General features: G+C 35.5%; 1 protein-coding gene across 1 annotated transcript in view; it reads right to left on the reverse strand.

The window, feature by feature from the left end:
• Positions 1 to 292: 292 nt before the first annotated feature.
• Positions 293 to 24,168, reverse strand: part of TMEM47 (transmembrane protein 47) — a 30,276-nt gene continuing 6,400 nt past the window's right edge. The window contains exons 2-3 of the mRNA XM_016943833.3: positions 12,501 to 12,641; positions 293 to 3,720 (exon numbers count right to left, since the gene is read on the reverse strand). Of these exons, the coding sequence (XP_016799322.1) occupies positions 3,542 to 3,720; positions 12,501 to 12,641 (320 nt within the window). The 3' untranslated portion in view covers positions 293 to 3,541. The remainder of the gene's footprint in view (positions 3,721 to 12,500; positions 12,642 to 24,168) is intronic.

Raw genomic sequence — 24,168 nt, forward strand, 5'->3', positions numbered from 1 at the left:
TGGAAGTCTGCACTACATCTCCTTTGAGTACATTTTAAAACAGAAGGTTATAAAAGATATTTAATAGTATCCCTTTATCACTGACCGCGCAAAGGCTGTGGAGAATAGAAGGATCTTGGGAGATAATTTGTAATAAAAAATTTAAAAATGTTTTCAAGTAAAATCAGCATGTCATATTAAGATGTTTTCTAAATAATATATATTTTGAAGGAGAAAATGTAATGAATATATGTAATTTAGAAGCGTTGTCTAAAGAGTTTACACAACAGAGACGACACAAATTCAAACCACATCCGTGAAATCACTTTTATTTTTATTTTTTTCCACATAGATGACTTCATGTCAACTACAAAAATCATGAAATGAAGAACTGATTGTGAAACTGCAAACTCAAAATCACTGGAGTGATAAACAGGTTTTCCCCCAGCTGACTTAAAAAAAATAACCAGGATACCATGAATTCATGTTTAAGTAGTAAACATGTCATATATTTAAAAATAATAAATATAGAATAGCAGTACAGAAACTAATAGCATAAACAGCATGAAGTATATTTTACTTTTAAGACAGATGAAATTTCTAGGCACAGCTTTAGGCATTAAAGAGGACACAGAGGCATAGGTTAGAGTGCACTGCTCTGTACAAAAATACAGTCTGAATAAATTACATTGCTAGCCATACAATTAGACGTCACTTACCAGTCAGTTCATTGCATGTTTAATAATATACAGGTACATGCTAATCCATATATATCATTTATATTCAAACACATAAGTCTCTCTATATTTATGTCTTTAAAATTTACACGTTGAACTTACAAAAAGCTAAATAATTGTGCAAGAAATCGGAATAACTAGCCCTGCTGAGTATTTTATGCTATATGTGTGTGAGTATATATATGTGTGTATATCTATATCTATAGATGTAGATCTATATCCATAGATATCTATCTAACAATGGATTTGTGGCTAAAAATTCTGCTTAAGAACACATCTAACAAACCTAAAGCTGCAAAGACATAATGTTAATGTAGGTGAAAATTTCACTTGTGTTTATTCTGATAGACAAAATTGTATTTTAGATGAGAAGCAACAATTTTCATGTTGTACTGAGATTGTTAGTAATGAAATACTTCCAAATATTAGTGATGGTAGAAATCTAGTGTAGGGCTCTTTGCTGGGAAGGGAAAAAAGTCACATAAGAAATCTACTTTTCAGTAAACTGCAAATATGTGTGCTTCAACCTATAACATATTCTGTCACTTTGAGCTTGTCATATTGACAGAGAATGAAAACTTGATAAGACTCGAGATGTGATGATATTGGTTTAACAGTACACTGCATCCTCTACTAGGACCAAGAGAAGTGCCTCATTGGTGTCAGCACCAAAGTACTATTCTTTCATTATTCAGGAATAAAGAGATCTCAGAACAGAGAATGTTTAGTTGCTGAAATCCCTATCCAAATATCATATTTCTCATGCTGCTCTGACAATATGCAATTAACTGCAAGACACTCTGCCCCAGATTTTACTATTTCTCAAAAAATTGCTTCAAAAGACTCTATAATACTATCTTTCTGGAGAATTTCCACTCATAATTTCTAATGATTCTTTATAGAATCATATATTTTTATAAAGGTTTCTGTCTATGATGTATTTATTCGCTTTTGTCTATCATTGCTAAAGTAAGACTAAACCTGGTACTTCATATTCGTGATTTTATAGAAAATTCATGTGTGTTTTTTAGCATTTGGATAATAAAATAGGTTTTTTTTTTTTTTTTTTTTTTTTTTGGCTGTTGTTTTTGGCAACCATTCTTAAGACAAGCTGAAAGAAGAACTGTGTTTTGGGAGGTAAAACAAATTATTAAATACTATCGATGTGGTCCTGCTCTTAACAGATTTTGCAATACAGTAACATATAGCTACTTTTAAAGTAATTTTTCTAATGCTTCTTTCTGCAAGAGGGCCAAAACCAGAACATACTGTTTTAGTGTCTTTGTTAACAAAAATAATTATTTATAACTTTTATATTAGAACTGTATATTTGATATAAAAATATGTTTATAATTAAGCTATCCAAATTTGTATATTAAACAGAATTAACACAAGTTTGCAGCATGAGATTAGTTGCAAACTTATTCCCTATTATTAATACTTCCTTCCATTGAACAGTCAGTAAGTAATTCCCTTAACATAAATCCATCCTAAGTGTGTGCACAAATCGGTTAGCCCATCAGTTAACTTCAGAGGACCAGGTGATAACCAGATGAATTCTACTCCTCTACTGAGACATTTAGATATTTATATAAATCTATCGCTATTCCTTTCTTAAAAAAAGAAGACATTTAAAATACTTGCAAAAAATAGCAGCCTTCTATTTTAATGAATTTTACACAAAATGATCATCCTAATTGCTACTCTCTTTTCAACTACAGTGCTTACAGAGAATCATTAATTTTCAGATTAACACCATTTCAATTTTTATTCTTAGGCAACTCTATTGACACTTTCCAGTGAAACAGTAAAGAACATAGAGCAAAAGCTTTAAGGTACCATACTTTTGTATGGTAAGTAAGTATGAATACCAATCTAAGCCTCTTAACAATGTGTACAAGGTTAGTGCTCAAACCACTTCACTAGAGTAAATATTAATTTTACGTGTGATAGGCAAATGTATGTGGAGGGTTAGGGAACAACTAATTACCATTTATACTAATGGTTCACCTTCTATAAAAACAGTGAAGCTTGTTACATACGCACACTTGTTTGCTGCAATGTTTGGCAAATGATTTAAAGGGTACAAAAGCAACTCATGCAGATTTCTTTCTGTTTGCCCCAGGAAAAACAGAGATCCTCAATTTTTCCCCAGTCTAGATAGGGCTGAGGCACCAATTTCTAACCACATAATGAGAAGCACGTCTCCAAGTCTTGACTCTCTTCCCAGGGAGACGCTGATTGCCAAAGCATAACCTCCCATTAAAAAGAGTGTTCCTGAAGGTGGAATGTGTATCATTAACCAGTTACATTCACAACTCCCATTAGATGCTGAAGGGCAGTTCATTTTTCAAGGGCTCACTCAAGCAAATAACCAACAGCCAATGTAGTCATTGGGTAGGATAAGCAGGCGGTAAGGGCTCTAACAGTGGAATCCTTGTCAGCGCAAAGGAACTTCTAAATGTTGCTTATGCCAACTGCTCCCCTGCAGGCAATAGGAGATTGAGGCAAATCTCATTCCAACTAGTTTCTCACAATGGTTGCTGTCATATAGACCCTTCATTTGTCAAGAAAAACGATATGAACATATTGGAAGTTTGCAGCATTTGCCTATGTCTAATCAGCTCTCTTAATTTGTGCAGATTTCTAAAATGGATGTAAAAGCTGGTTATGATGTTGACAGCCAAAAGGCAAAAAAGATTAAATCAACTGAGCAAACTGCTTGATGCTCCACAAGTGTTTTAGAAAATAGTAAGTTAGAAAAGATGCAGACGTAATCCTTTTGTTGGATGGTGGTGGTTGTTTTTACTTTGAGACTATTGGTTCTAGTAGTAGTCTTCATAGTTCTTAGGGTTCAGGCAATAAAGGATGGCACCCCCAAACGAAAATATAGTTGCACCCCAGGCCAGGCCATAACCCCAGTTGAACTCATGGTAAATTTTCAAGCTCACAGTTTCAATGAACTTGATTGGGTAAAGGACCAGGCTGCAAACCTGTAAAACAACTGAAAGAAAAGCAAATCAAAATTAGAAAATGTTATTTACAGCAAATAAAATAATATAAATATGTAACTATATATGTATGAGAGTAACTTTGTAATCAAATATACATAAAAGCCAAAAATTTTAAAGATGGCTTGTTCTAGATGGTATACTTTAAAATACTAATAATTTTTTTGTTTAAATACCTTTTCCCAATATATAAGAATTATCCTATTAATTAGTAAATCATTATTAGTATAGATAAAATAATTAGTGCAATATAATAATTTATATGAGCATACAAAGTAGTGATTTTCACCTTAAAAATATAATTATCATTATTATTATGGCAAGTAGTACTAGTTAAACTAAATTGTGCCACTAATAAACCGTGTAAGTAGCTCCTCAAGAATAGTGACCCCAGCCAGGTGCGGTGGCTCACGCCTGTAAATCCAGCACTTTGGGAGGCCCAGGCAGGTGGATCATGAGGTCAGGAGTTCGAGACCAGTCTGACCAACATGGTGAAACCCCGTATCTACTAAAAATACAAAAATTAGCCCAGTGTGGTGGTGTGCACCTGTAATCCCAGCTACTCAGGAGGCTAAGGCTGGAAAATCGCTTGAACCAGGGAGGGGGAGGTTGCAGTGAGCTGAGATCATGCCACTGCACTCCAGCCTGGGCGACAGAGCCAGACTCTGTCTCAAAAAAAAAAAAAAAAAAAAAAAAAAAGAATAGTGACCCCATTGCCAACTGAAACTCTTGTTATTTATTTATGCTATTAAGGAATTAGGAAATTCAAATTAATTTCTACTGATGCAACTGGTCATCCTGTGAGTGATAATGTGCTTTTGATGTTGTTGCTGCTTTGCAATACTAACTGAGCCCAATATGCCAGAAAGTCTCACCATGATGTCTTTGCTTACATTACTCTGATCCAAAGCTACTTTCATTATTTTCTTCTCATCCACTCTATGCCTCTTGTCTTTAAAAAGTGGCTTAAAAGTTATTAACAGATGATATTTTCATATCTGTTTTCCACCTACTTTCAAAAAAGAATTAAGTTGATAAAGGCAAGAGAGATAATGGTACAGGAAAACCTAGGCCAATTATGGCTACTGTAACAGAGGTCAAAACTTAGCTCTTAGTCCCTGGTTAGATCCTACTTCTGTCAGGGCCAAAGGGGAAATATGATTAGTCATACCGAATAAAATAAACCAAAATAATCAGGAAGGGAATGTTTATTTTGTTTTTGTTTTGTTTTGTGTTGTTTCTACTATCTAAAATAAAATGAAATTTATGTTGTGGATATGCACAAGACATAATGTCTTCCACTTAAAATTCTTAACTTCCTATTAGATCAATTATTATGTAATTTTATTTTAATTAGTTTAACTACAATTAGTTAACTACAGCTTCATTCTCTACCATAGGACAGCTTCCACCCTCAAGAAATAGACAATCTTTTTCCCTAAAAAATACAGAGTACAGTTATATTTAACAGGGGTTGGCAAACTACCAAATCTGGTCTGCTTTTTGTTTTTGAAAAAGTTTTACTGGAACACAGCCACACTCATTCATTTACGTATTTTCTATGCAACAATGGCAGAGTTGAGAAGCTGCAAAAGAAACCACACAGCTCACAAAGCCAAAAGTATTTACTTTCTTGCCCTTAACAAAAAAAGTTTGCTAACCTCTGATATATGAAATAATTTTAGGGGGTAAAATAATTTTTGTTTAATTCATCTGAAAAGAACAAAAATGTGAATAATTAAAGAAAAGGAGGGAACAAACTGACATAGTAAAACTATATACATAAATAGTTTTGATATCGCTTATATGTTTTAAAAAAGAACACTAGGATGGATAGAGTGTTTGATTAAAATGGAATTTTATGTTTTAAAATGTACTCTCATCTATTTTTAGCCCATGTAAAAGATTATTACCAGTATGATGAAGATTCCTAGAAAGTCTACATAACAGTCATCTTTCTCTCCCATAAAACTGATGAAATACAGCAAATTCATGAGGAAATGATTCCTCAAAATTTCTTTCTATAAGGCTCTGGCTAGGTGTCAAAGGACCTACCTGGAACTAGATATAAAAACACCCAACATTTCTGCCGTGTAGCACAACACTGCTGAGTCAGCACTTTGCCTACCATTACTACTGAGAGTGGATACACAAGTAAGTTTGTATAAGAGGATACCCTACTGATATCCAAAATAGAAATCAGACCTTCTCAGAAAAGGTTTTGGTTGTTGTTAGGACTCAGCTGACGGCATATTGTATGACCCACACTTCATCTATTTCCAGTTAGTAAGTGCTAAAATGTGCATTAATTTTTAAAAAAGCCCAGTTGGCTCTGTGCCTTTGTGAGGAAAAGGGAGCTTTCATGTTTTAAATGTCTTAAAACTAACAAGAAGTCAATTACTATCAACCATAACTACAGAGAAGAAAATTCCAAAGTTGCCAAGTACATTTGAAAAAAAAAAAGGCACTTCTCCTTAGGTTTCTATACTCTGTTCACTCATCAAATCTGTACTGATCCTACCAGGATATGACTGAAACAAGAATGTGGGTTAGGTATAGTAATTCATTTACTCATTCAATAAATGCATCCATTCAATAAATATCTGAATGTTTCTAAAGCGATACAGTTTAAGGCATTATTGCTATCAAAAGAGACAAAGCTGCTACTCTCATGGGTAGTCAGTCCATTAGTAAACAAATATAGAATATAATGTCACATATTGCTAAGAGACAAGAAATGCAAGAAAGCAGACAGAATACAGGGATGAGGGCTGCTCTTTTAGATCAATCGTGAGAGAAGGCTGCTCTGAGGAGGAGATATTGAGCACAGATCTGAATGAATTGGGGGTGCAGAACAACATAGTGGGGACTGAGCATTCCCACGTGAAAGGCATAGGCACTGCAAAACTCCCATCACAGGAGCATATCTGGTGCACTGGAACAGAAGTCAGAAGGCTGTGATTGCAGTACAGAGAGCAGGAAGGGAGAAGCATGAGATATGATGGAAGAAACAGCAGGGGCCCTTCGTGGTTCATGGACAGCCTGTGAACCATATCTGGGGTCTAGATTTTATTCTATGTGTGACAGGCAGCTGGTAGAAGAGTTTGAGCAGAGAAGTAATAACTAATCTGAATTACTCTAAAATGATTACACTGCTTCTTTTGTGAACTGACTAGTCCCTGGAGTGAGGTGTTTACCTACGCTGCTTTTAATATTCATTTCAATGTGTTTTATTTAGCAAATATTTGGCCTCCATGGTATAATATAATGATATAATTTCCCTCTAGTGGAAAAATGGAAATACAACTCCATTAGGCCCTACTGGCATACTCTCCCGAACAACTTTGTTAGACTTTTATTGTGTTGGAGCTCAATAAAAATTACTGTAAAACATTTCATGCCTCTGAATTATTCGACTCCCTTTGGAATCACAGAGAAAAATGAATGTAATAGCAAAACGGAGAAAAATATAATTCTGCATTTGTAAATAATTTTCTCCATGTAATAAAATTCACAGATGTAGGTAAAAATGCCTCCTTGCCTTTCATAGATGCTGTAGAGGGAAGAAAAAAAAAACATAAAGAGTTCAGAAGTCAGGAAAATGCCATTATACTATATTTCTATTTTACTACCAATCAATGAAACAAAATAGGCATTGGATATGGTATTCTCTATGCTCTTCCTCAAAGATAACATAGGTACAGTTCTGGAACATTTTAGAATCTTAAGAGATTTGGGGTTCATTTTATGCCCCCTGCACTTTTTTGAAAACAGGCAACGAAACTACTAACCATGAAATTGTGTGGATCAGAGGCATGACGGGAATGTAGACCTACTAATTCTTGTGTTTTATTCTAGTTTTAAGGGGATATTTTTCAGTGTTTTCAACATTAAAATATTCAAAGCATTGATATTGAAATATTCAATATTTTCTTCTAAGGAGGACATTTCACTATTTTGACAAACATATATTGGGTGCCTACTGTGTGCTAGATGAAGGGGATAAGATAGATAAGACATGGCCCTCGCCCTTTGATGATTCATACTCTGATGGTGGAGACAGGCACACAAGTAATTATAAATCAACGCATTCAACAGCAATAGTAGAGGCATGCATGTTTGTTTATAATATGTTCAACACACATTTACTGAGCTCAAACATTGTGCCAAGTACTGATTCAGCTTAGAGAAAGAAAGGAGGGCTTCAGAGGGACATCATTTGAATTGGTTCTTAAAGGATGGATGAAAGTTGGTCAGAAGAGGCAGAGGAAAGAAAAGACGTCTAGGAAGACGAAGCATATTCTATAGTGCTTACAGCTATTAAGAGAGTATGGCTAGAAGAATTCGCATGGGTAAAATGAAGGGCGCATGCACAAGGCTGTTTAGTTCATACTATAATACCATAGTGTTTCATAAAGTAATAAACTTTTGTTTCTCTAGGGAGACCATCTGCAAGGTTATTGTAATTGTATATGCGGTTGGTGTCCTATCCATATATTTTTATCTTCCCCACTTCAGTACATGCTAGCCTGACTTCCAATTGCCAGCACCTGTATTTCTTTGCCTGAGTTACCTCTGGCCACTAAAGCCTCTTCAGCTGCCTATGGGGCAGGCCAGGTCCAGAAAATTAACACGGCTCTCCCTTGATTATAACCGACATTTCTCAACCAATGACGCTCCAAATTTGGTGCATTAATACTCCAGCTCCGTAGTCCTCCGAATGAGATAATTCTCGAGGTGTGTGTTTTACACCGGTTTTTAAAGTTTCCCCAAGAAGATTAAGCTCCAGCTGCTTCGAGTGACAACTGGCTTGATAATGTAACCTTTTAATGGCTGCTTTCCCATCCCTGTCTCATTTTCCATACTCTTTATCATATCCCTTCTTCTACCTTACAAATAAAGTATATGCACTTGATTTCTCGTCTCAGGGTTTGCTTCTGAAGAAATCAAAGAGACAAGTGACAAGACCAGATGTTTATTTCACAAGGAGACCTCATGTGTTGTATCCAAGACAGATTACATGGGGAAGAGATTAGAGAAGGACAGGCCCCTAGAAGGTCATTCAGTGTGTGGGGACCTGTAGGCAATGATGACTAAGGTGTCATCAGTGGGAAAGAAAAGTCAGGGAATCTAAAGAAAGACTAAAAGAAAGAACTGAAAAACTAGATACTCAACAAGGCAAAATAAAGGAGTCACATAAACATCTTAAAACAGTCAGATATTGCCATAGAAAAACAAAATAAAGTAGGGGAAGACCAAATTTGGGGACTGAGACGTTCCATTTAGGGAAAAGTTGTGGCCTCGACTAAGGCAATAATGATGGTGTACGAAAAAAAGGTACAAAATTAGGAGATAATTTAAAGGCAAAGGTTGATAGGCCCTACCAGCCAGGTTGGTCCCTAAATATAAAATTGACATAAAAGAAACAATGATTTGGAGAATAAAAAGCATTTGCCAGTGGAAGGTTAATATGAAGGTATCCATTTCTTTTCTTTTTAAAATTTAATTTGTAACTACTAGTGGCAGCAGTATGAAATTAATTATTGGGAAGTGATACTGTAAATTGTTCTAGCCGAAGTGTAGTTTGATAATGGTACAGGGAAATTAACATGTAATCTAAATATCCTGAATAGAAGAACTCTCTTATAGTTTGAAATCTAAACTGGACACTGATTTTTCTACCAAAATCTAGACTTGAAATGGTTCCAGCTATCTCACTGTGACTTATAGGATGGTGATGAGGGCTGTAAGACACAAGCCTCCAATCAGAGATAGCTCAGAGATGGAAATCAGCTGCAGGACCCTGAAAAAAAAAATCACCTTTCTATAAAAACAATCCTTATAGGAGGCTTTCTGCAGATATAACATAAAGAATCATCCTTAATAACATAATAAATGGGGATTCTGTATGTAAAATCGAATTATAAAAGAGAATTTTCTGCAATTTGTATTAAAGGCCTTGGAAAGAAAGAAAACACTCATCCTATATTCCTGTGGGACATACAAATGACCTGCAGATAGTTCAAAACTAGACAATAAAAGAAGAGAACGTGGCAAGAGGCAGTCCCTCTAATTTCACCAAGTCTTTAGTGAGAACTGGATGCCAGTTATCAGAATCACATCATATATTACCTATCACTGTCAGTTACACAAAAAGAAATATGCTGTAGTCAACTGTACTGGAAATGTGCACAACTTTCATTATGTGCTATGGTGCAGTCATGCTGCATCGATCAGTTTGTGGTCTTTATGACATCTCAAGGTACTAAATGCCTTCAGGTGTTGCTCCCGAGAAACGGAGTAACTGGAGTTACAGGACGGACTCCAACTGCAGTGCACAGTTGGCAGCTGAATTCAAAATCAAGGCTGATTCTGCACTGATTTTTCCAATATGTGATATGTACTGAAGTAAAGATAACTGGGGAATCCTCATTCGGGCTTTCAAGTCAGATAGGTATCCTGAATTTAAACCCTAGATGTACAACTTACTAGTTAAAATGACCTTGGGAAATTACTTAATTTTTCTGAACCTGTTTCTTCATTGATAATACGGAGAAAATAAATATCTAACTTTGAGATTGTTATATCAGAGACAGTGTATGTTAAGTGTCTAGCACGTGGCACATGACAGGTGCTTAATTAATCATTCTTATCAGCATTATTATTATAAAAATATCTAATTCTGAAGTCTAGATTTATAGGACTGGTGAGAAAGAGAGTTGTGGAAAAAAGGAGAGTGTTTTAGATGGGCTACAGCAATGGCTAGCTCTTAGCTATTCTAGCAACTATTCAAGAAGGTAATAAGCCCGCCCTAAATAAAAGACCTCAGAGAAAAAAAAAGAAGACAAAATCTTTATAATCTGTTTGGCTATCTTTATGAGACTTAATTATCAGTTTTCAGTAAAAACCCTTAGAGTATATTTTATAACACCAAGACTGTCTACTTGTATAGTGTAAGTGCCCAACATATTTATTAAATAAATAAAAACATAAATATATGAAAAAACATCCTTTTGATAATTATTACTTTTTTGAGCTCTTTTGGTCTTACCTTTGTAGTCATGTGAAACTAGCTGCTTCCTAAGACCCCAAAAGAGAAATTGCTTTAAAAAACCCTTCATTACAGTTACTTATTTGTTTACATGCCTGTTTTACCCCACCAGATTATGAGCTACATGCCTTAGTCATTTTTATATCATTCATTCGAAAACTATTTATTGAGTGTATATGAGTACCAGGCATAGCACACGGTACTAAATCAAGTAAGTGCGAAGTCTCGGATAGAGATGTTTCCAAGCGGTAGTAGTAATGTGTCTGTTTTGATTTTATGTACTGCACATGTCTCGGCAGAAAAAGGTACTTTTATTATTATTTTGTCCTTGAGATAGAGTCTTACTCTGTTGCCAAGGCTGGAGTGTAATGGTGTGCTGTCGGCTCACTGCAGCCTCGAGCTCCCAGACTCAAGTGATTCTCCCATCTCAGCATCCCGAATAACTGGGACTAAGACTTCAAAATATTTTTTGAAATTGTGCTTTCTACTCTATTAGTGAGTATCTGTGGTGATACTGTGGCCAGTTTTATAGGTGTCTAACACTGTGTTTAGCCTGTAATAGGCACCTAAGAAATAGTTGCATAAATAAGTGAGGAAGTCAGTGGTTAATGAACCACTAGATTAAGATTCAGAAGCCTCCCAGGCCCAGGTCTGCCAGTAGCTACTATGCGATCTTGAGCAAGTCACTTAAAGATTTGAATTAGATGTACTTCTGGATTCCTTCAGCCCTTTGGACCTTCATTTTTATGACACCCCCAATTCTGACCAGCCTTCATGGGTATAAGAAAATGAACACAAACAGTAGGGGGCAGCAGAACACTTCTGTTTTGTATTTTTAGCTCCAACTACCCTTTAAATCCTGAGAAATTTCATCTATTCCAATCTTGAAACAGCTTTTAAAAATCCATCTAACAGCCTAGATGGTTTTGTCAGTGTCTTCATTATTGATAGTCACAGAAGCTTACTTTGCAGTCTTCAAATCAGATATGACTGACAGGGCAAACTGAAGGCACCACAGAATATTGCAGTTTGAGCCAAAAAGAACAATATATTCAAAGGTATTTTTATAAATGAAAATTAAAGCTCACATCAAATCATGTATTGGGCTTTTAGTCTGCAAGCCCCTTTTCTAAACAGTCCCCTGTCTTTTCATTTCATTGGTTGATATTTTAATCCAAGCTGTGCTTCATAGAATGATGGTTGATAAATTAATTAACATACAATTGACTTCATATAATTGACTTGTCTAATGGTTGGAGTCATACATCACACATTTTCAGGATAACTATGTTTATTTTCAAAGAGATATACATCTTTAAGGGTAAACATTTTGGAATTTGTTTTCAGTTCCTTATCAGAAAAAATAATGCTGCCTTAAGATCACCAGGGGAGCAGTAAAAAAGGGGAAAAAACTGGATGTAAAAAAAGACTGTTAGTAAATACACCTGCTGCAATTCCTAAGGTAATAGCCCTGTCAGGCAGTATTATTTGTTCATGCTTTAGTCAGAGGTTTAGAAGCTGCCATTGTGCTCTGTGAAATGCTTAACACACTGAAAACTGATAATCTGATAAACCTTTAGCCAAGTTACCTTAAAAATATAGTAAATGCCTCTCAATTTTTATGTAATGCAGCAAACACATACCTCTTCTGCATAAGAAAGGAAGATGGTAGAAAGGTTCATGAAACTTTAATACTCATTTGAAAGTAATGAATCTGTTTACCTGCTGCAAAAAGCATGACCGCAACAGGTCTATAGAAACGCCTTCGAGATCCCACGCAGATAGAAATCAAACCCACCAGGAATGCAATGAGAATGATGGCAGCGCCGCCCAGGAGTAAAGCCAGAGTAGCAATCTGCCAATCTGGAAAGAAAAAAGAAATTGTTTTTGAGTAGTAAGTCCTCAAAGAATCAACAGAACTATGTTCAGCAGCCTTCACCTTGCAGTGGCTCAACAGATGTGATTTTACTGCATGCTAAGCATCCTTTGGGGTTTGAAATGTTTTGCAACAAAAATGAATAGGAAATGTCCTTATTCAGAAAAGTCTCCTATGCTAAGCTCAGCAGAGTTTTTAGACCAGGGGTTTGCTAGGATTTTCTTCCAAGGACTCTATTACGCATTCATGTTAAATCAAGTGTCCCCTCCATGACCTATTTTCAATATTATTATGATTTAAATTTTTATTGAGCAATAAAGTTCACAAATCTTAAGTATAGAAAGTAGAGAAGTTGATGAATTCTTATAGATATTTATACACCATCCAGATTAAAACACAGGGCATTTCTATCACCCAGATTTTTCTCTTGCGCTCCTTCCCAGTCAATAATGACCCTCCCACCTGGGCTACTGAGGACATCCGTCACCACAGATTGAGTTCTGCCTTTTCTTAAACTTCATATAAATGGTATGAACTATTTTGTGTCTGGCTTTTAAGTTTCTCATATTCATCCATGCTGTTGCATGTGACAGTAGTATATTCTTTTTTTTATTGCTATTTCTTGGAAAGCCTTCCTTAACCATATAAAAATCTCCAAAGTTTTTATTTGTCTCTCCTCCACTCCCTCTAAAACAACTCCCCATCAAATTAGCATCAGGAATATTGTTTGTTTTTTCCGCTTCTTTTTTATTTGATTCTAGTCTCACTGCTGTATTTACCATCACGGGTGTGGTTTGTAAAATTAAGTATTCCCAGGGAGCCAGAATGGACTCTGAATGGCTGCTCGGCCCCTTCATTCATACACGGAAACAGTAAGCATATATTGACCACTTACTATGTGCAGGCCTCTGTTCACAGATACTTCCAAACAGTTTCTCACACTCTTAGTGACACATAAACCTTATTGAAATGCATTCATTTCTTATAAAACAAAAATGTAGAAATAGTATGATGAAAAACTGGCCCATTTTCCATTCATAAGAATGGTAAAATATTCTCTCAGAAGAGACAAAGTGAATCTATGAAAGTACTATACAGGTTGGGAAACATCATATAAAACGATACTATGGAGAGCAGCAGTTGTTTAAAAGCCCCAAGCGCCTCTTCTGGCCCTCAGTTTAATGTAAGTGCAGAAAATGCAAATGGATTTTAATCTATCATTAAATTGCAATGGATTCTATCCTAAGTCCAGAAGTCGTGATATTTTGATGCTTCCCTCTGAAATTATCCCCCCAGAAAGCTTCCAAAATGCACTCTTTGTTACGGTAGGATAAACGATGAGCAGAGGAATTGCCAATACCCTAAGACTTTCTTTTATTTATATTTGTACATCCCTGCCTCAAGCATCCTCTTCCACATCTTCCCCTCCTACGAAATTGTGGAAGCTTCACAGGCTCTCAACTAGAACTTGCACTGCAATCAAGAAACAAACAAACAAGGGGAAATTGAACACATCCAAACTTCTTAAAATATAAAGATGAGTCACAACAAAGTGGAGAGCATCTTCTTAATGCCATCGATTTGTAACAAAGCCATACAACTTCAAACAAAAGTAGATCTGGCTTTTAACTAGAAGTTAAAAGGCTAGCCGTACTGGGCTTTTTTATTCCATAACAGCATGTAGCTTTGAATTAAAAAGCCAAAAAAAAAATAGTCCTTACATTTGAACTCTCTAAATTTCTTGGGAAAAGTTTACACAAGTGCACGATTATATTGCACTTTGGCATGATGGAAATCCTTCTAAAAACAGGTGTGTAAATTGAAATTTCTGAATTAAAAAAATCAAAGTTTAATTATATAAAAGTGTACAATGAAAAAAATAAAATCCATCCATCCATCCATCCATCCATCCATGCAATTCCTGGAGAGTTTGATTAAGAAAGCCTATGCTCCATATGTTCTAGTTGGTCTATTACTCTTATAGAACGATTATTACTGTTAGCAACTTTCCCTAAATTATTTTACATAAGTAAAAACTTTAAAGCATTGGCTTCATTTAAATCAAAATGTAACTAAATATCTACCCATATAAAATATCTTAAAGTGAAAGTGCAATAGATTGCTTTTTCCTGATAAGCTCTTTCACATAGCTCAGTGTGAAAAAAAATGCCACACATTTGACTCTTCACTTTCAGCCATAATTCAAACAGGAATGAATTTTGATCACTTTTCTCTATTTTAAATATCCTCAAAAAAATAGCTAAAATACACGTTTTGCATTTTGTAAAGACAGACTAAGGTAGAAAATGATAAGCAAACTTTCCATATAAAGGGCCAGATGAGAAATACTTTTGGATTTATGATTTATGGTCTCTGTTGTACCCACTCACCTCTGCATGATAGTGTGAAAGCAGCCACAGACAATGTGTAAACAAGCTGGCTGTGCCCCAATAAAACTTATTTATTTATTTTTTTGAGACAGAGTCTCACTCTGTCATCCAGGCTGGAGTGCAGTGGCACGATCTCGGCTCACTGCAACCTCCGTCTCCCGGGTTCAAGTGATTCTCATGCCTCAGCCTCTCGAGTAGCAGGGATTACAGGCATGTGCCACCACGCCCAGTTAATTTTTGTATTTTTAGTTGAGACTGGGTTTCACCATGTTTGCCAGGCTGGTCTCAAACTCCTGACTTCAAGTGATCCACCCGCCTCGGCCTCCCAAGGTGCTGGGATTACAGGCGTGAGCCACTGCACCCAGCCCCAATAAAACTTAATCTACAAACACAGGTGGTGAGTTGGTTTGGACTCCATGGCTGAGCTGCTGTTTGCTAACCATTATACTTTATTTAGCATTTCAAATGTTGAACTTTTTTCTAGGTAAAGATCTTTTAAACTACAAAACACACAATGAAGTTAATTTAATAAATGAATAATACAGGAGTGCAAAGTGATGCTTAACCAATATAGCGAGAGAAAATTCCAAAATATTCCTAATCGCATATTGCTACATTTCCTCAATATAGCAATTCTTCATTTCATTTGAAAAACCAGTAAAATGCTATAGTAGAAAGCACCAGGAGAATAAAAGTAAAAGGGACTAGAACCTAATTAGAAAAAGAACCTCCTATAGCATAGGAAATACTTCTAAAAAGTAGATAAACATAATCAGTTCTGGATTTTCTTCTAAATGTCCTATGTTTATTTTCAGCACTGAGGTTGTGGCTAATGACAAAGTTACCCTAGATGTAAAGTCAACAAGGAGAATCATCAGCATTACCACTGTTGTGATATTTCTACCTTTCCTTTGGTCCACAACCAGAGATATGACTGCTCAAACAGAAAAGCTATTTTATTTTCCAAAAGAAACTAGAAATGGGCCATGACTGCCACTGTTCTGGCCAAAACCTGGGGCTTAGACTGGATTATTGAGACTATATCCCTGGCGAATGGTGCCAAGTTTTAGAATTGTTGTCATTATATCCATTTGGAATGATTCACTCAGGCCAGTTGCCCAGCACCAAAACTTTAAATTGCTGATCAGTTTAACCTCAATCAGGAAGCTGAAAAAGTGGTTCGATATGGCTATCATAGTCAAGGAGGTCTGAGGTGCATTTCAAGGTTCAGTGTGGGTACTTTGGAGCTGCAAACAGGGCCTGTGGCATCATATCTCTTTCAGTAAACAACTAGAATCCATTGTCCAAATAATAGTGCCAGCCTAAGAGGTGAACTAAAATCAAGGACTATGTAAATCAGCCAGTTACCATTTCCCTCTCTCTTACTGAACAAGACTAAGATATGGGGAGTAAAAAAAAGTGAAAGATATTTTATAGACACCTACTAATGGCCATTAAAATAATAGGCTGGGCTTTACACTGACACAGTTAGACAGATATTTACTTACCATCCGAAGTCCAATACTAGATTTAGCAAGAATATATACATAAGACTTGGACAATTTTATAGTAATATTATAAGAGACCAGAAAACTTGTTCTACCCTGACTTTTCCACCAAAAGATTTGCATGCCACAAATACCTGCTAACCTACACTCAGTGTTTGCAAACAAATTAAAATTTCATAAAATTCTCTGTTTCCAGCACCATTTCTTCAAAAAAGTCATGCATTTTAAGTTTTCACAATCAGTTAATTTCTATATCAATTTTAGTTGTCCAATTATAGCCTTCACAGTATTTAGTCAGATGAGTTTTTAAGAGTCTGTAAAGATTTATTACTCTGCATTAGTTTTCTACCTTTCTATAAATAATATACCAATACTATAGTGGAACAGTAAACACAAACCAGACCTGCAGAACATCAATGACCATGGTACTGTTTTACAAATTGCAGTGCTCTGCACAATTAAAATGGGCCATTGCTCAATGTCACGCCAGTTGATTGGAAACCTGAGTTTGGTTTCTGAGACCACAGAGAACAGGTGATAATCAGTTTTGAGGAAATAACATACATCCTTGGTTGATAAATTGGTGAGGGCTCGAATGGGATGGGAGGCATGTTTTGGATCTGAAAACCAAACCTGAAATCAGGCTGCCATGTTACGTGTCAGGTTCTCTCAAGAGAATTTTGGCAAAATTGACACAGTGACACATTGGGGGCATTCAAACTGCACCGAAAGAAGTGGAGGTTCAAGATAAGTGTATGCTTCTCTACTAGTGTTTTCTATAACAGGAAAAAAAAAGTAAAAAGAAAAAAAAACTCCAGGAAAATACATACACATAATGTTATATTCCCCTTGCAGTTACAAGATAAAAATCGGGCAGTCCCTATACTACACCATCAAGTTTAACATTAACATGCAACTCAGGAACTGATTTCAAGTCCTCTTTCAAGGTATTTTTATTAGCTGGCATCAGAGTTTCCAATGTCTATAAACGGTTTAGTATTCTGCAGAATTGTGCTGACTTATTTTAGCATTGTAACATATGAGACTGGCCTGAAATCGCCACTGCATTATGAAAATTCTATGGACCACATTGTAACTGTCCAATTGGAGAATTATCATTCCCTTAGGGAATTCATGATCAAAAGTCACTTCCAATTTTCAGAAGACAAAATTTTAACAAGGATACATTTTCCATATTTTTGAGCCAAGGGCAATGCACAAAACCAGTTCCTAAAGCTTTCTGCCTCCACTCACCTCATTTAGAAACCTTTCACTTGTCAAACACTGGCTAATTTATTTACCTCTGTAGCTACTGGTTATATGCTGAGATTCATTCTACTATATGTAAATCCCTGAGCACATAATGGCTATTTCCTTTAGAAAATTAGATATAATTAAAAAGCAATGGAAAAACAAGTTTTTAACCTCATAAACAGAAGTCCTACTGTTTAGGTGGGTAGTATTTCCCTCAATGTATTCCGTTGTTTTTATGGATGATTCTCGCTTTTCTATCATTCTCATCACAAATTAAAACACTGATTTTTAAATCACACTCACATTTGTCAGACTGGCACTTGTATTTTCATTTTTGAACCCCTCCAAAAGGAAATTATATTAACTAAAATGATATCTATAACTGCAATAAAATAATTCACCAGACAACTTAGAACAATGATTTTTTTACCTATCATCTTGAATTACAAGTTATATACAAATTCTTCCTAATTCACCCAAACAGACTGGATTATTTTCACTCATTCCCAGCAAACATTCAGCTTTTCTAAATACTTGTATTCATTTGTAGGACATATTTATAGCAAAACATTTAAATTACATTGTTGAGAACATAGTTAAGTTAGTATTGCCAATCCCATTCTACCATCAGGAACCGGAAATAGTAGGATGGTTTAGTACTAAAGGAAAAAAGAAAGCTCAGATACAGAAGAATATTTCAAACTCACATTCCCTAAATTATCCATCTATTCACCAAAGACTATGTCTTTTTCCCAACTAGCTCACTTTGTCAGAAATTATGGCATTTAATTATTTTCATGAAATGTAACTAAAGAATTTATCTTAATATTAATGCTACGCATTTCTGAGTTTGGATAGGAAGCCTGTATCCTCATACACAAAGAATGGAATGCTATTTTGTGTAGAACTATAAACTTAGCCTAACTACTTCTAAAGGTATCAAATGATCTACTTAACTTTTAAAAGTTAGTCTGCATGTGCTAATGAAGTGGAAAACTGAAACGTTACTGAGGCAGTTTAAATCTTGGTTTATTGGCTAAGTTGCATTCTGACCTAAATTTGTCAATACTGCATTAATTTTCCACCACTCTGTGATGTAGACACAAAGAAAGGCAGCCAAATGAATTCTGATTCTAATTTCAATAATTAAAATGACCACTTCTTTTATTAAAACTGGTATCAAAACTATAATTTCTCACTTGCAAAGAAATATTTCTTTGTATATGAGGATACTGCCTTTCTATCCAATTTAAGGCAAGTAATTATTTGTATTTTATAAAATTACAATATAAATACTATGTGTGTTGTGACAAACAAAGCAAAATAGATGTTTGCCAAAGCAACTATGTTAGATATCCATAGTAGTAATCAGGTTGGCAACAATTTGATTTCGAATACTACCCTTTAGGCCCGTTCACAGATGAAGACTGCCTCCAAAGTACAGTGCTAACCTGATTTTAAACTACAGACATAAATGACCCCAGGTAACCATCCAAACAGATGATACAATAACCCTAACGACCAAAATGCGTGTTAATTTTGCCAAATTTTGGAAAATCCCGGTTGTCCAAAATGCCAGATGGGTTACTAGTGTTTAACAATGACAATTTCATTCAAGATCTTGGAGTTGTTTTATGTTGATGTTAGAAAAAAAAACACACATACTTTTTATTTTCAACAAATAATGGAACATTTTAGCTGCTTCACAGAATTCTGTCTTAGATAATTCAGTGGAAATGTAATTAATAATCTAAACACAATAACATATGGTGTTTTTTCCTCAAATAAAACCACTTGAATACAGTATTTAGCAAAGAGCCTTGCTGTTAAGGCAAGTTCCAGTATTTGGACAAAAAGAAAGACACTATCACCCCTAATGACTGCTGTTTCTTACCATGCACCATCTTTGAAAGTTTTCATAAGCATTTGATGGTAACTAGTGTTACCTAACAAGTACTGGTATTTTTCAATAATAATTTCTAATCATGGTATTTCTACAAAGTTGTGATGACTTTGGTATTTTGAACATTGTTCTTCACTCTTTGAATAAAAACCTAATTAGGTTACAACTTGGAAAACTTGATTATTTTGAAAAGCACAAAGAAAATCTACTACTCCAGGATTAGGAGTGGGTGAAACTTCCTCTAAGCAACTAAAGTTACTGTAATGGGTTTAGGGGAGCTAAGAATAATCAAAGAGTAGAATGAAGAAAGCCAGACAGCCACCCATGATAGTATTAAGATACCCCTTTAGTAAATATGGAGGAATAAAATTGGCAAAGCTAGTACTCCCACCAGCTCCTTCTTAATGCCCCGCTGCAGAAGTAGAACCTTTGTTTCCTCCTTCACAGCACTTTGCACATTTATTTAATTATTAATAATTTGTTTAAAAGACACCATTTGTTTCACTCATCATTTTATTCTCACTACCTTCCACGATGCCTGGAACACAGACTAACTGGCTGACTTTGTATCAGAATAATGTCTACCCTCTGCTAGAAAACCAATGACTACGTTTCAATGAAGTTAACTCATCGAGTATATGTGAGAAGATGGGAAAATAGAGGGAAGCATTCGAATGTACCTCCCTTTAAGTTACCTAGAGGAGCTAAGAATAGATTCTAGGCTTCATTCACAGAGCATCATGACAGCATTCTGGTGAATATTTGGTTTAGGGACCTTAAACATGACGGCAATAAAATCTTCTTTGATGAAAATTTTAGTTCTTTTGTGTCTGTCCCTTTTTATGTACAGAGAATAAGTAATTCAGGGGTCTCGACTTCTATTTTTTTAACATTGTTTTGCCTAATAAACATAAATTTTGAACAGAAAGTATAAATATGTGATCTCTTGAAACATGGCTCATTAAAATATCATTTTAAACCTCATAACAGTCAACAAGCTGATAGAGACAAAGGTGTTATAGATATTTTTTCTCAGTTCTTTGGAAGACCATGGATGTTTCGTTGTACATTTTTTAAGTGAGAGTCTTCAGTGTCCATGATTAGAATAGAAAATTGATGATCTACGAGTGTACCCAAATCACACACAAACTTAGGAGTAAAAACATTAAGGAAAGGTGTCCTTGTCTAATTTTCAAGGGAGGTGAACCAATAGTTTGAAAAGATTAGTAAAATTGAAATGTCAGTGCCTTTAATGTGTGAGGTTGAAATTCTGCTGAAAGAACATTCAATCTTTTTTGATAAATTAATACATACTTTTAATAAAGCCAGAATGCAATTAAGTTGTTGAATGAAAATTAATATTCATTTAATCAATTTAAGAAACATACATGGTTGACTTCTACATGATTTGGAAATTCTTTTTCAACTTAAAATTAAGCTATTGTTAGCCAAGCTGAGAGCCAAATCAGGAAGGCAATCCCATTTGCAATTGCCACACAAAAAAATAAAATATCTAGGAATGCAGCCAACCAGGGAGGAGAAAGATCTACAGGGATAATTATAAAACACTGCTCAAAGAAAGCACAGAAGACATAAACAAATGGGAAAACATTCCATGCTCACGGATAGGAAGAATCAATAGCATTAACATGGCCATACTGCCCAAAGGAATTTACAGATTCAATGCTATTCCTATCTGGCATTCTTCACAGAACTAGAAAACCTATTTTCAAATTCATATGGAACCAAAAAAAGAGCCCGAATAGCAAAGGCAATCCTAAACAAAAAGAACAAAGTTGGTCGCATCACATTACCTGACTTCAAACTATACAACAGGGCTACAGTAACTAAAACAGCATGGTACTAGTAGTACAAAAACAGGCATATAGACCAATGGAACAGAATAGAGAGCCCAGAAATAAGGCTGCACACTTATAACCATGTGATCTTTGACAAAATTGAGAAAAACAAGCAATGGAGAAAAGACTCCCTGTTCAACAAATGATGCTGGGATAACTGGTTAGGCATATACAGAAGATTGACCCCTTTCTTACACTACATACAAAATCAATTCAAGGTGGGTTAAAGATTTAAATGTAAAACCCAAAACCATAAACTATAAACTACGTTGTCAACCCTATAAGACAAGGTAGGCAATACCATCCTGGACATAGGAACGGGCAAAGATTTCATAACAAAGTCACCAAAAGCAATTGCAACAAAATCAATAATTGAAAAATTGGATAAATTAAAGTTAAGAGCTTCTGCACAGCAAATGAAACTATCAACAGAGTACACAACCTACAGAATGAGACAAAATATTTGCAAGCTATTCATCTGACAAAGATCTAATAGCCAGCATCCATAAAGAACTTAAACGAATTTACAAGAGAAAAATAAACAACCCCATTAAGAACGGGCAAATGACATGAACAGACGCTTTTCAAAAGAAGACATACATGTGTCCAACAAGCATATGCATAAAAAGCTCAATATCACTGATCATTAGAGAAATTCAAATCAAAACCACAATGAGATACCATCTCACACCAGTCAGAATGGCTTCTATTAAAAAGTCAAAAAATAACAGATGCTGGTAAGGTTTTGGAGAAAAGGGAACACTTATACACAGTTATTGGGAGTGTATATTAGTTTAACCATTGTGGAAAGCAGTACAGTATGGTGATTTCTCAAAGACCTAAAAAAAGAACTACCATTCAACCCAGCAATCCCATTACTAGGTATATACCAAAAGAACAGAAATTGTTCTACCATAAAGACACATGCAGGAGAATGTTCTTTGCAGCACAACTCACAATAGCAGACTTGGAATCAATTTAAATGTCCACCGATGACAGATGGGATGAAGAAAATGTAGCACATATACACCATGGAATACTATGCAGCCAGAAAAAAAACCGAGGTCATGCATATTGTGGGAACATGGAAGGAGCTGGAGGCTATTATCCTTAGCACACTAACGCAGGAACAGAAAACCAAATACAGCAGGTTCTCACTTATAAGTGGGAGCTAAATCATGAGAACTCGTGAACACAAAGAAGGGAATAACAGACACTGGGGTCTACTTGAGGGTTGAGGGTGGGAGGAGGGAGAGGATCAGGAAAAATAATAACTATTGGGTACTAGGCTTAATACCTGTGTGATGAAATAATCTGTAGAAGAAACCCTGGTGACATGAGTTTACCTATATAACAAACCTGCACATGTACCCCGAACCTAAAATAAAAGTTAAAAAAAAAATTAAGCTTTTTCAAATTTATTTTGATACGGAGTCTTGCCCTGCTGCCCAGGCTGGAGTGCAGTGGCACGATCTCGGCTCACTGCAACCTCTGCCTCCCGGGTTCAAGCGATTCTCCTGCCTCAGCCTCCCGAGTAGCTGGGACTACAGGAGCCCGCAACCACGCCCAGCCAATTTTTTGTATTTTTAGTAAAGACAGGGTTTCACCATGTTGGTCAGGCTGTCCTCGAACTCCTGACCTCATGATTCACCCACCTCGGCCTCCTAAAGTGCTGAGATTACAGGCGTGAGCCACCACGCCTGGCCCCCAAGCCATTATTTTAACGTACTCCATCATGGAGAAACTTAAAGTAGAAGTGTTTATTTTTAAGCACTAGTCATGGTTAAAATGTAAATTTGATGGTAATAAACATCTGAAATGTACTTATCAACACATATAATTCTATTTTCAGACTTTAATTCTATGTGAAATCAAATCATGGATGATAAATAATCTTACAAAAAGTGGGCAGCTATTTCACATGCAGTCCTTCACCTCTTCATCCAAGCTTCCATACATGACATCATTCAACAATCCTTCAAACACCAAGTGACAGTTTTCTACAATATTACAGAACATTTTAAAAACCAACCCTCCAAAAATACTATGGCAAAATGTACCCTCTCTATTGAGTGTTTAACATTGTATCCTTCTTCATTTTCCTTAATCATGTAATAAATTTGATTAGACTGGATTATGTTAAAAATCTTGTCTATTTTATTAAACATGTTACAACTCTGAGATTCAATACATGGGCAGTAGTTAAGAGAAGAGCTATGTTATTAAAACAAAGGAAAAGGAAACAAACAAAAAATAACTCTAACTCCAACACTTCTCTAGCACTATAAAACTTGGCTCCTGTCTGGAATTTTAATGTTTTAGTGTTCATGTACCGAGCGTATCATCAGATGCATTCATAACTTTCTAAAAAAAGAATAAAATTTTATCATACAACATAAAGTAGCAAATTACATTCCAGATTCATAATCAGTTTGAGCCTTGGTTGTTTGAGACTAAACCAAAGATTTTGGAAGGTTTTACATGTATCTCTCTGTTTGTGGAAAAGTTAGGTTCTCGAGTTCATTCCATCTCATATCCAAAGTACAAGTAACCAGTCATTAAAGCCATACGCTGGCTGAGGGAAGGTTTTGTCCCAGTCA

The sequence above is a fragment of the Pan troglodytes genome, chromosome X (assembly GCF_028858775.2).
Source record: "Pan troglodytes isolate AG18354 chromosome X, NHGRI_mPanTro3-v2.0_pri, whole genome shotgun sequence".
In the NCBI taxonomy this organism is placed as follows: Eukaryota; Metazoa; Chordata; class Mammalia; order Primates; family Hominidae; genus Pan; species Pan troglodytes.